This window comes from Rattus norvegicus, chromosome 1, assembly GCF_021556685.1.
Source record: "Rattus norvegicus strain SHRSP/BbbUtx chromosome 1, alternate assembly SHRSP_T2T, whole genome shotgun sequence".
In the NCBI taxonomy this organism is placed as follows: Eukaryota; Metazoa; Chordata; class Mammalia; order Rodentia; family Muridae; genus Rattus; species Rattus norvegicus.
Genome location: NC_141534.1, coordinates 98,203,687 through 98,215,827, shown reverse-complemented (window position 1 = coordinate 98,215,827; position 12,141 = coordinate 98,203,687). Strand labels below are relative to the sequence as shown.

General features: G+C 43.5%; 1 protein-coding gene across 11 annotated transcripts in view; it reads left to right on the top strand.

Annotated features, from left to right (window-relative positions):
- The first annotated feature begins 2,890 nt into the window (after positions 1-2,890).
- Positions 2,891-12,141, top strand: part of Lsm14a (LSM14A mRNA processing body assembly factor) — a 44,467-nt gene continuing 35,216 nt past the window's right edge. For 7 of the 11 annotated variants that reach the window (NM_001438117.1, NM_001438118.1, NM_001438116.1 and 4 more), the window contains 1 exon segment: positions 2,921-3,182. In NM_001438117.1, the coding sequence (NP_001425046.1) occupies positions 3,062-3,182 (121 nt within the window). In that variant the 5' untranslated portion in view covers positions 2,921-3,061. 11 annotated transcript variants of the gene reach the window in all.

Below are 12,141 nucleotides of genomic sequence, written 5' to 3'. Positions count from 1 at the left end.
TGACAAAGGGTTCTATTTGTCAGCTGGTGAGATGGCTGTGATGGGCAGAAGCTGCCTGCTGCCTGCTGCCAAGCTTGATGACTTGAGTCTGAATCCCAGGATCTATGTGGCAAAGGATAGAATGGATTCTTCCACTGCGGCATGCTCTTACCTCTGCTTGGGTGCAACAACACATGTGTGTGTACACATAAAACATACACACACACGCCACTTTTCAATATTGCCCCAGTGAGGATTAAACTTTACATGAATTCTTGGGAGACACATTCAAACCAAAACAGACACAAACCTGGGGCCACTGAAGACCCTAGGAACCATGGATAAAGGCAGTTTATTTGGGGAGGGTAGATACGGTACTGGAGAAATTATCAAATTGGCAATTAAAGGTACTATAGAATTAGGGCAGGGGTATAGCTCAGGAGTGGAGCACTTAACTAATACGCATGAGGCCCCGAGTTCCATCACCGGCTAGCACCATGGAAGAAAAACCAAGAGAAATGGCAGCCGGGAGATGTGGGAGATGTAAATTTGAGTGTTGGATATCATCAGTTTATAGAAACTGACAAGGGAAAGAATGTGTTTACTGTGGAAGCAAGAGAAGGCAACTTTGGTCTGAGACCTACAGTGAATCCTACAAAGGGAAGGAGAGTCCAAACGTAAATTTGCACACCCAGGTAATGACTTTATGCTGAAGCAGGGACCCCCTTGAAGCCACTGTGCACCAGTCACAGCACAGCTCATCAATCTTTTCTCCTGCTTCCCAGAACACCCAGAGAATCACCGTGCATTTGTTCAGCTCGCCAGACATCCTACTTGCTGCTTGTGCTCAGTTCTTATCCCAGCTGTTCACTCTTGCAGCAAATGTCTACGGAGCAGCTGTCCTGGGATGGTTGCTACACTTGGCCCCAAGGATGATGCAAACAGTGACCAAAACCAAAAACCCTTCCTTAAAATATCTGCATTCTAGCCAACAAGGTAGACAGACACTTATGGCTAAATAGACATACTAGGAGAGATAAATGGTATGTGGGATAGGGAGGAAGCAAGCCAAGTAGAGGGGTGTAAATCGAGATCTACCGTAGTATTTTGTGGAGAGCTTTTGAAGGAGCCTGTGGGAGGGCCCTGCTCTCTTTTTACAGGCAAGGAAGTGGGCTGGGGGAAACCCGGAGGAAAGGGACCTGGCTGAGGTCCCTGGAGGCCAGCCTACCTAGAAGGAAGATGAATGAGAAGTTCCCCGGAAAATTTATGCAGGGCTATGGCCTGGGTTAGAGGTGAGTCAGGACTGCCACCCTACTGGGCCGCCAGAGAGGACACAGGGAAACTGGCTAGGCTGAGACTGAACCTGCCAGATCTCTGGGGTCCCTGAAGAACCAAGTAGCCTTTGGATGTTAGTCTTGTGTTTCTACGGAGGTGATGCATTTTGTCCTAGGCTAACCTGGTTTAGTGGGACTGGGACACCCCAAAGAAGCCAGTTTCCCCTAGAGCTTCCACATCAGGAAGTGAGGGGTTCCCCCAGCCTACTTTATTGCCTGTAAAAGGAGAGCAGGACCCTCCCACAGGCTTCTTCAAAAGCTTTTCACGGTATTTTAAATAAATCATCTCTTAGGGCGGCTTTGTGTATAATGAACTGTGAAAGCTGTGTGAAGAAGGGATACTTGGAACAGCATGGAGCTGTGTAACGAGAAGCTAAATCATAAGCCAAACTAGCAAGTCTGGTTTTCACTTTGTGTAACATGTAATCTGTGGGGAGTAGAGGGATTTGAACAAGAGTCCACCATCTCGGGGTTGGGGATTTAGCTCAGTGGTAGAGCGCTTGCCTAGGAAGCGCAAGGCCCTGGGTTCGGTCCCCAGCTCCGAAAAAAAGAACCAAAAAAAAAAAGTCCACCATCTCTTGCTACTTGGACATGATTCCCCCGACTGCTGTGTTAAGAAAAACGAAGTAGGGCTAAGAGAAGTAGAGAGAATTCTAAGGAAGCTACTGCCAACACTTCTGGCACTAAATTAGTAACTGAAAGAGTAACTGAGACGTCTTGTAGAGCTGTACCGATGGAGATGATCCAGAAGATTTACAGTTAGGACAGGTGTGGAGGTGAAGACAATCCAGGGGCCTTAGTAATTAAGTAAACGGTCCCGGCTCATAGTAAACGGTCCCGGCTCATAGTTAACTCAGAGAACAAGCTAGAGGGATGAGTTTGGAGTAAAACGAGTACAGTTACACCTCTGGATGCAAAGTTTTAGGATGCCAATTTGGCACCCGATCGGAGAGACGATCGTTAAGAAAGTGGAATTGACTTTAAGTGGTCAAAGCTGCAGAGAAACATTTGGACTGATGTTTCTTGCATAACTAGAGGCCAGGAGCATCTTGAAAGCTAGAAACCGGGATCAAACCGTATAAAAGGGGTTGGACTCAGCAGGAAGGAAAAAGAGTTTTGGGAACCGAGTCCCAGCGCCGCCTGGAGCAGCAGCCCTTGGGGTGTGAAATTCCTTTGGCGAAGATGGCTGTTCTGGCATTGACAGTGAGAGCTCTGTGACCCGCGGAAACCGGCAGCTGGTCATGGAGCTAAGAGGCGACCGCTTACAAAGACTCTGGGATCGTAACAAAGTACAGCCCGCCTAGAGATGGCGGAGGCCGCAGTCAGCTTCACCAGGCGGGATGAGCCCTCATCCAGTTTTCACGCAAGGTCTAGGTGCCGTGAAACATTTCCGTCTCTCCGAAACTCCTACCGAGCGCAAGCTGGCGAGCCAGTCCCATCAACTGGTCTTCGGGCCGCCGCGGAAAGAGCCAGGAACCGTCGGTGAGCACACCGAGTCTCGCGAGAGAGTGCGCGGCCTCACCCTCCCGGCATGCCCCGCGCCGCCGCCGCTGCCGCCGCCGCCGCCGCCGCGCCGCGGTTTGAGGGCGGGAGGCTGGGGGAAGGGTAAGCGGAGCCGGCGCAGCCGCCATGTTGGTTCTGAAGAAGCTGCTGTGAGGCGCCGACGGAGCGAGCGGGCGGGCGTGCGGAGCGGCGGGCGCAGCGCGGGATCTGCCTGAGTGCGAGCGGCGGGCGACGGCGGCGGCGCCATGAGCGGGGGCACCCCTTACATCGGCAGCAAGATCAGCCTCATCTCCAAGGCGGAGATCCGCTACGAGGGCATCCTCTACACCATCGACACCGAGAACTCCACTGTAGCCCTCGCCAAAGGTACGGCGGGACGGGCCTCGGGGTTGAGGGGCGCGGGACGGGCGCCCCGCCGCCCTCGCGCTCTTCTCTCTCTGCAGTCCTCAGGGGAGGCCGCTCCCTCGGTCCCGGCTCCGGAGCGACAAGGGCCGGGCCGCGGCCTCCCCGGGTTCCCCGGGCTTCTTCCCCGGTAGCTCCGCGCCTTCCATCCAGGGAACGAGTGCGCGGCTCCCGGGGCGGGGCGATCTCAAAGTCCCGGGAACCAGCCAGAGAACACACCCAGGTTCGTGTCTTCCAAGACCGAAATTCGGTCGTTCCGTCTTCTGAAGCGCCGAACAAAGCCGGAGGAGTCGAAGAATCTTGACGCCTACCTAGAGTTGAATGCGGATGTGTTGATTCCCCGGGCACCCATTTTCTCAGCGTTCCTCATCTGGGTCGGTGGCGACAGTTCTCGAGTGAACTCCTAAGGAGTGTGCTCCAAACTTTGGGTTTGCGCCGCAGACTTGTGATCTCGAAAGGCCATTTGGTACCGTCGAGTCGATCGCATCTCGTTTGTCTCCTCTGTGATTGTTACCTGTTAAGCCGGAATTCTTATGCAACCAAAGGGTGCACGTTAAAGTGCTTGCTTGCTGTCCCCACGGGCCTCTTTTCTGGAACCCTGGTAGAAAGGAAAGTTCAAGTTTTGATGATCCGGGACTCTTGTACACAGTTCAGATCGAGTACTGTCTGGCCGCCGACCGACTCCGCTGTACTTGGCGTTCCATGGGGAGAGGAAGTTGTGTTGAAGGGGATCACCCTACCTGCCCCATAGTCTGTACTGTCGATACAGTCAGTTTGTGGGTTTTGTTTCCGTTCACGCGTGCTAGACCTTTGCTGTGCCAGGAAGGCAGAAAGAAAATAAACTTGAGCTTCTGATCTTAGAGGATTTTATCAGTTTTTGATACCAGGGAGGGCTATTTTTCCACCACACCTAGTGGGATTGTTAAGAACTGCGTACATACGCTAGGAAAAGAGGTCCCAGGGATAGCAAGATTCTAAATCTAAAAATGTCAAATGTTAACTGAATGAAAGAGTCGCTTTACATTACCCAACTAGTTTTAATGACCCCTTTTAAAAACAAAAAACAAACATTCCTTTTAACAGTTTCAGTTTTGGGCCAAATCGACCTGGATAAGAAAACCTTTTTTAGGGTGTTGAATTGTACCTAATAAGGGTTAGGGGTGTGGCCTGATTGACAGCTCTACCCTAGCAAGTGGGAGATCTGTGTTCCCTCCCCGGAACCACAAAAACAAAGCTTAAAAAAGGTACACTATAAAAGAGTAGGGTGATGTTTTCCTTGGTTGCATTGTGATGATACTTATGTAAGTTTTGAGAGTTTACTTTAAAAAAGAAATCCTTGAATCAAATACTGAAAAAGTCAAGGAGTCTGCTTTTTAAAGAGCAGTTTGAGGCCTGGTGCTGTGACACTCCCCTGTAGTCCCAGATGTGCAAAAGGCATCTGGAACTAGGGACCTGCTGGACTGCTAAACCAATACAGCCAGGTCTTCTCAGTTGATAGAGTGCTTTCTTAAATGCAGAAAACCCTGCTTGGCTCCCCAGTGAGAAAAACCGGGTGTGGGTGGTTCCACCAGGGAGGTGGAGGCAGGTCAAGGCATTCAAGATCTGCTTGGTACACATGAAACCCTCTCAAAAAAGACAAAAACTGAGAAGCCAAGGGCTACGCCATAACTTTCTCTTTTCCTTATTGAGTGTTGCGACACATTGCCTGTTAGAGAACCTGCTTTCATCTTTGTGGATGCTCACGGTACTTAAGGGTATATGATTCTTTTTAGTATTAAAGCCTTGACTAATGGTGTGAGGCTGAGCTTGGTGGCACAGGTGCCACTGCCATTCAGGAGGTTAGTGACAGGTGGGCCTGAGTTCCAGGCAAGCCCCATCAATTTAGGGAGTTCAACTTCAGAGTGAGACACAACTTAGTTTTGCTTGCCTTTTTTTAATCTGTTCTACAGAGGGAGATTTTGCTTCATGGTGTTAGTTTTAATGACTTTATTAAAGGGTGGATAAAACTCTCTAAGGTTCTTGGTGCTCTCACCAGGTATTCTACACACTGGTTGAGAACAGATTTCTCATTAAAGTGTTTTGTAGAGGCTTGGGGATTATTATTTGCATGGTCTCATGTAGCTTGGGCTGGCTTCAAACTGGATAGGTAGTCAAGGATGACTTTGAAGTATTGCAATGCCAGCTTCCACTTTGAATTCCTAGTCCTCTGGCCACCACCTGTGTGCTAGCCTTATAAGGCATGAGCCAGGCTTAGTAACGTTTTTTTAAAATATTTTTTATTTATATGTATGTGGTGCTAAGTGCATGTGAGTAGAGGGACTGGCAGAAGCCACAGGTGTGGACACAGACACAATTACTCTTTAACAGCTGAAATTTCTGTTTTCTTCGGCTTCCCTTGGGCTGGTCTGTTGGTCATTTGGTTTGTTGGTTATTTGGTCTGCCTGTAACCCAGGCAGTCCTAGAACTCACTATATAAGTAGACTGGCCTTAAATTGTCAGTTGTTCCTTTTACCTCTGCCCTCCAAGTACTGGTACTGCAGGTGTAAGCCCATGCCGGCCTTCTGGGTTTCTGAGGTAGGGGTCTCACTGTGCCTTACTGAGGCCTTGGATGAAATTAGACCGCTTCCATCTCCAGGATTACAGACTTGAGCTATCACAGCCCATTTTTAAGATTTTGAATGTATTAAATATTTCTTGATAGTAAACCTATCCTTTTATATCTTAACCTCAAAAAAATTTATGACTCAAAGTTTTTAAAAATGTTTTATTAGAGTAAGATTTTGGTCATCTTATTAGTTTGTAATAAACTATGGTCATTTAATTTATATTTATAACATTGCTATTTAATCCATGTATCAATATATAATTTTTCCCCTTAATGTCTAATACTTAACACTTCATTTTTCAAAATTAGAAGTTGGGGACTAGAGGGATAAATAAAGCCTATAACATGTCTGCCACCAAGCCTGGCAGCTTGAGTTCAATTCTTAGGATCCATATGGTGGAAAGAGAGAACCAACTTCAGCAAATTGTCCTCAGGCCTTTAAAAACAAATGCACACAAAATAACTAATTTTTTTAACCTTTATTTTTATTTCATGTGTATGGATGTTTTGCTTGCATGTCTGTCTGTGTACCACATGTGTGTCTGGTGCCCATGGAAAGGGCGTCAGATCCTCTGGGACTAGAATTACAAGTTGTAGTGAGTACTGGAAGAACAACTACTACTCTTAACCCTGAGACATTTCCCCAACCCCCGAAATAATTTTTTTTAAGTTATCAAAGAGCTGGAGAAATGGTTCAGTTGTTATGAGCACAACAGTTTGAACTTTGTATAAATAGGATGCACTGATGTGTTGAAATCGTTTGGGGGAGGGCACATACTTTGAATTTGAGTTGCAGGAACATAGAGAGTATGTGTCTTTACTAAGTAATGCAAAGTAGTTTTCTCTAGTAGGTGCTTCTGAGTGTTTATTTCAACAGTAAGGATTCTATTTGTTCCACATGTCTCACCAGCAATAGTACTGAGTGCCATATATTTTAATTTTTGTCAGTTTGATGGGTAGGTGGTTCAATGGGATTTTATTTATTTTTGTTACTAATTGGGTGTGTGGAGGAAGGTGTGTTCACTTGAGTGCAGGTGCCCACAGAGGGCAAAGGTGTGGATACTTCCGGAGCAGGACTTACAGGTGGTTCTGAGCCATCTAATGTGGGTGCCGAGAGTCAGATGTGCTCTTAACTGCTTCAGCCTCTTGAATGTGATTTTAGTCCCTATTTCCCTGTCAGCTAATGAGTTTGGGAGATATTTCCATGTCTAAGCCATGTGATGTTCCTCTTTCCTTAAGTGCCTTTGAAATTATCACTTATTTTTTTCCCACATTTTCTGGAGTTTTGGATTCTAATAACGCATCCTCCTTTGGATGTTTTTATTTCAAGTAACTTTTCCTGCATAGCGGTTTCTTTTTTTTCTTTTTTTCTTTTTTTTTTTTTTTCCGGAGCTGGGGACCGAACCCAGGGCAAGCGCTCTACCACTGAGCTAAATCCCCAACCCCGCATAGTGGTTTCTTATTGTAGATCTTTATTTTAATTTAGATGTGTTTATTAGACTTTTCTTTTAGGGCTAGGTGGATAGTGTTTTTCTTTTTCTCTATCCCTGTTAATAACATACTTTTTCCTTAATCCAATACTGTGGAAATACTTTATCTTTTGAGAATGCATTTTATTTTGCTTTTTCACATTTAGGTCTATAGTTCATCTAAAACTGGTTTTATAATGGCACAACATATTTAATATCTAATTTAAGGAAAGGATTCACTTGGCTTTTATGGTTTGCATTAGAATTTAGGTCTTTTACATGCTACCACATATAATTATATATGCCTGAAACTATATAATTCATTTGATATTTTGGCTAGTTGACATTTGTATGGTATAGAATTAGGGTGACCATACCTGTAACATTACCTATAGAAAGTCATCATTTATGCTTGCTTTAATGTCAATATTAAAAACATTGCTCTTTTAATATTGCAGTTTGGGCAATAAGTTTTATCGGCCTACAACAATAAAGTAAAAGCCTTATGGGGTGGGACTGGTAATGAATGGTTTGTTTCCCATGTATTCTGCTAGAGATAAAAATTAACTCCCTTCTAGAAGGTGAAACCCAGATAAGCTTCATGGCCTTTGACCCTAACAACCTAAGTAAATGTCAAGAAGTCTTAACAGGGCAATCTGAAAAGACATTGACAGCCACCATTTAAGTGTGTTTGTGGATAATCTGGGTCATGGTGTTTTCAGCAGCTGTTTTTAGCAGCTCTTCCAGTTTGCAGTCCTGTGTTATTTTTTTAAAATTAAAATGTCTGGGACTGGGGAAATAGTTCAGAGAGTAAGAGCACTGGCTGTTCTCCCAAAGGACCTGGGTTCCCATCTCAGCACTCACATGGCAGTTAACAGCCATCTGTAACTCCAGTCTCTGGGGATCTGACTGTATCTTCTGGCCTCCAAGGGACTGCTTATGTGTGGCACGCATAACATACATACCTCAGGCAAAGTATCCATACACATGATTTTTTTTTTAAATTAAAGCATAATGATCCCCTAAATAAGAATATTGGTTAATTTCCATGAGTGGATATGTAAAAGAAGTTTTATAACAAAGTAGACATTATTAGGAAGGTAAAGCTTTACTCTGTGACTTTCATTTTCACTTAGAAGAATGAGATTCGGATGCTGAAGAAAATTGTAAAGTAAGGGATAGGCCCAAATTTGTGAAATAGTTCTGGTATGTTTGCACTTCACATATGGATGAATACATTTAATAAGCCCGAAGTGCTAAAATGAGAGAAATTCTTACATGAATGGAAAAATTTTGTATGTTTAGTTAGCTGTCCTGGGGAATCATTCAGGTTGCCATTGCAAAGAAAAACCTGGAAAAAGAGTGTCAAGTCAGTAGCTTTTAAATGAATTGCCCTTAAACTGCAGGGGATTTGTGTCAGATACAAAAGTGGTAAACTGTTAACAGAGTCTTTCATTATCTTGAGTCTTGTCAGCTGGCTTAGCTTATCCTCCTGATTGTTTGTTGGCCCCGTAGTGATAAACCACTGTCCCAGTGGAGTGAGCAGGAACGCATCGGAAGTTCCTGTGAGATATTTTACTGACCTTTGAGACTGGGTCTTTTTATGTAGGCTAGTCTCGAGTTCATGAGATCTACTTACCTCTGCCTCACAGTGCTGAGATTAAAGGCATGTAACCACCACGCTTGGCAGCAACTTGCATGATGGGAAAATATAAATCTAAACTCACAAAATTGCTACCTCAAACAGCAAAGATCTCATGAAATTTAAAGCCCAGATTTCTTTCACTTGCCCTATTTAGAGAAGTTGCCTAAACTAAGGCTTCAAAGTATTTTTGTTGTTGCTCCTATACAAGCTACAGGAATACTGGGTATTTCTAAGAGTCTGAATTCAGGTGCTGTTTTTCTTGAAAGGTGGATAAGATGAGCCATGACTTTCCATATGATAATACTGAAAAAAACAGTGCACACCAGAAAATAATAGAGGAGAAACATGAAAGCAGAGAAACAGCAAGAGCTGTATTTAACTCAGTGCTGCAGTGATAACAACAGTAAGCACAGTTGGTTAACTTGAACTTAGTTGTTCTCCAGGAACACTCTGCCCATTCTTTCACAGTGCTATAAAGTAATACTTCAGCTATGTTGAAGCATGATTATATTAACATTCCGTGTAAAGTGTGAGTTGGTCAGACTTAGTCTAGTTTTATGTGTTTCTAGAAGAGCATGGGACCCAACAGGTTGATTGCCACACAGAGTAAGTACTCCTTGACCATGGGCAAGGGTCTTAGAATCTTTTATCTTTTCCATGAGGATGTAGTGCCTCACTTTTACTCATCCTGATAATTACATAAAGTGTTGCATAAAAAGTAATCAGCTACTTAATGAAATATTAAAGCATTTTTAAGTGCTTAGTGGCTAAAACCCTGACTTTTATCATTTGTTCATCATTTTCTCACTCATTGCTTTACTATCTTAATTCTGTTTACGTTTCAAGATCAGTCATTAGAGTCAGAGAATTGTACCCTCCTCATTCCACACCCCCATACCTCTCTCTCTTGTACTCTTGTACATATGAGTTTGCAGAAATCACAGCTCTCATTATATAACCATCTTCACTTTTCCTTACTTGGATTCACACACCTCAGCAGTCTTAGCCACTTCGCAGGAGTCGTGCTGTATTTCCATCCCCTACTCTTTTCTGTGAGACTCCTCCTGTGTTCCTGCTTTTCAGACCTTCAACATGTATACCCTGTTTTTACTTTCAATCTCTTGGTTTTTTTTTTAAACTCAGCAAAGAATAGCAGGCAATGTGCAGCAGAGAACAGTAATGTGCTATAAATTTCAAAAGACTGGAAACAAGTATTTCGGAAGTTTGACAATAAAGAAAAGTGAAAAAGTCATTATGTTTAACCTAACATAAACATTACACAATTAGGATCCATGTAACAAAACAGTACATGATACCCCATTGATATGTACAATATCTGTGTTCTTATGTATCAGCTTAAGAATAAACAGTAGAGCCAGTGAGGTGGGTCAGTGCTTAAAGGCACTTGGCTGGGTGACTTGAATACATATAACCTGGGACCAGCGTGAATGAAGGAGAGAACCAGCTTCTGCTCGAGGTCCTCTGACTTCATGCAGTGTGTAGCACATGTGTATACACACATAATATGCCTGCTGGTCAGTAAGAACAAACCATACCTCCACCCTTCTACCCAAGCACTTTGATCCATTCAGCTCTCCGTATTGTTTTCTTCTCTAATTGCACTTCCAGTTTCCTTGGTTGTATCATTGGGAAATTCAAATACAGTACCAAGCACAAGAAAGAATGTCCGGGTTGGGGATTTAGCTCAGTGGTAGAGCACTTGCCTAGCAAGTGTAAGGCCCTGGGTTCGGTCCCCAGCTCCGAGAAAAAGGAAAAAAAAAGAAAGAAAGAAAGAATGCCCAACTGAATTGCAGATTCAATATAAGGCCAGTGTGGCAAACACCTCCCAGCACTGGGGAGGCTGAGGCAAGCAGATTTCTATGCGTTCAGGACGACAAACAACAAGTAAATGAGTTTAAAGAACAAATTCTTAGTAGAATTGAGCCTTTAAGCTAAGTAGGTAGAAGGTAAAGCTAAGAGGTAAACCTGAGCTGTACCCCTGAAAGGCACCCAAAAGGCTCAGAATTGGCATTGGCAAATACAGAGGAAACTAGAATGCTATGAAGTAATTGAGGGTGTCAACAGAGCTAATAACTAAAGGGTTAGCCCAGTTTGTTCAGATAGTGCTTAGACCAGCAAGTTCCTACTTCATTTATATAACTGGTTACTTTCTTGTTCTCTAGAGACAATAAAGTAAATAATAAAACTGGTTCCAGAGAAACTAGCCTCATTTGAGAGCAGATGGAATGGAGTAAAGATAGACAACACTGGATGCTGAGAAAACCATGCTCAGTGTGTTCCTCTCCTAAGTTATGCTTTGCGTTAGTTTTAGTTAGTTAGTTTGCGTTAGAATTAATGCATGTGTCCTTTTTGTCCTTTTTGTTTGTTTTTTGAAGGGTCTCATTATAAAGCCCTGGCTGGCTGGGAACTCTGCAGACCAGGCTGGTTTTGAACTTGCCTTAATCAGCTTCTTCCTGAATGCTGGGATTATAAGTATTAACCACCATACCCAACTACAATTAAGTGCTATTCATCAGCTATAATTTTTCTCTTATTTTTTAAGAAAATTATTGGATAGAATGTAGTGAATATTACATACATAGTATATAGTTTCCATATATAGTATAAAATTCACCCATTTTAAGTATACAAAGCAGAAAGAGTTATACAGCTATCACCTCTTTTCTACTTTTTTTAGGAGGGTTGATTGACTTACAGTTCAGGGAAAGGTGACATGGCACGTGTCTGCATGATGGCAGGAGTGTACAGCCGAGACTCCTCCTACCTTGGTAGAATAGGAAGCAGAACTGGAATCTGGCTTTGCAACAGTTCTATCAACCTAAAGTTTCTTTGTGTCTGGTTAGTCATATCTACTCTCCTTGAACTCTGCCACTACCACAGAGATACAGTTCCTTTGTTTTTAATATGTAAATTATACTGATGGGTTTTCTAATTCAAATAATTACACTGGAGTCCCCAACTTATTGCCAGTTTTACTTGTATGTATGTATGAATGTATGTATGTATGTATGTATGTATGTATGTATGTGCATCACACATGTATCTGGTGCTAAAATCAGAAAATATTGGGTCCTCTGGAACTCTAGTTATAGATGTCATGAGTCACCATTTGCTTGGAACCCAGCAACAAGTGCTCTTAACCACTGAGCTATCTCTCCAGCCCTATCTAATAGGATAATCTTA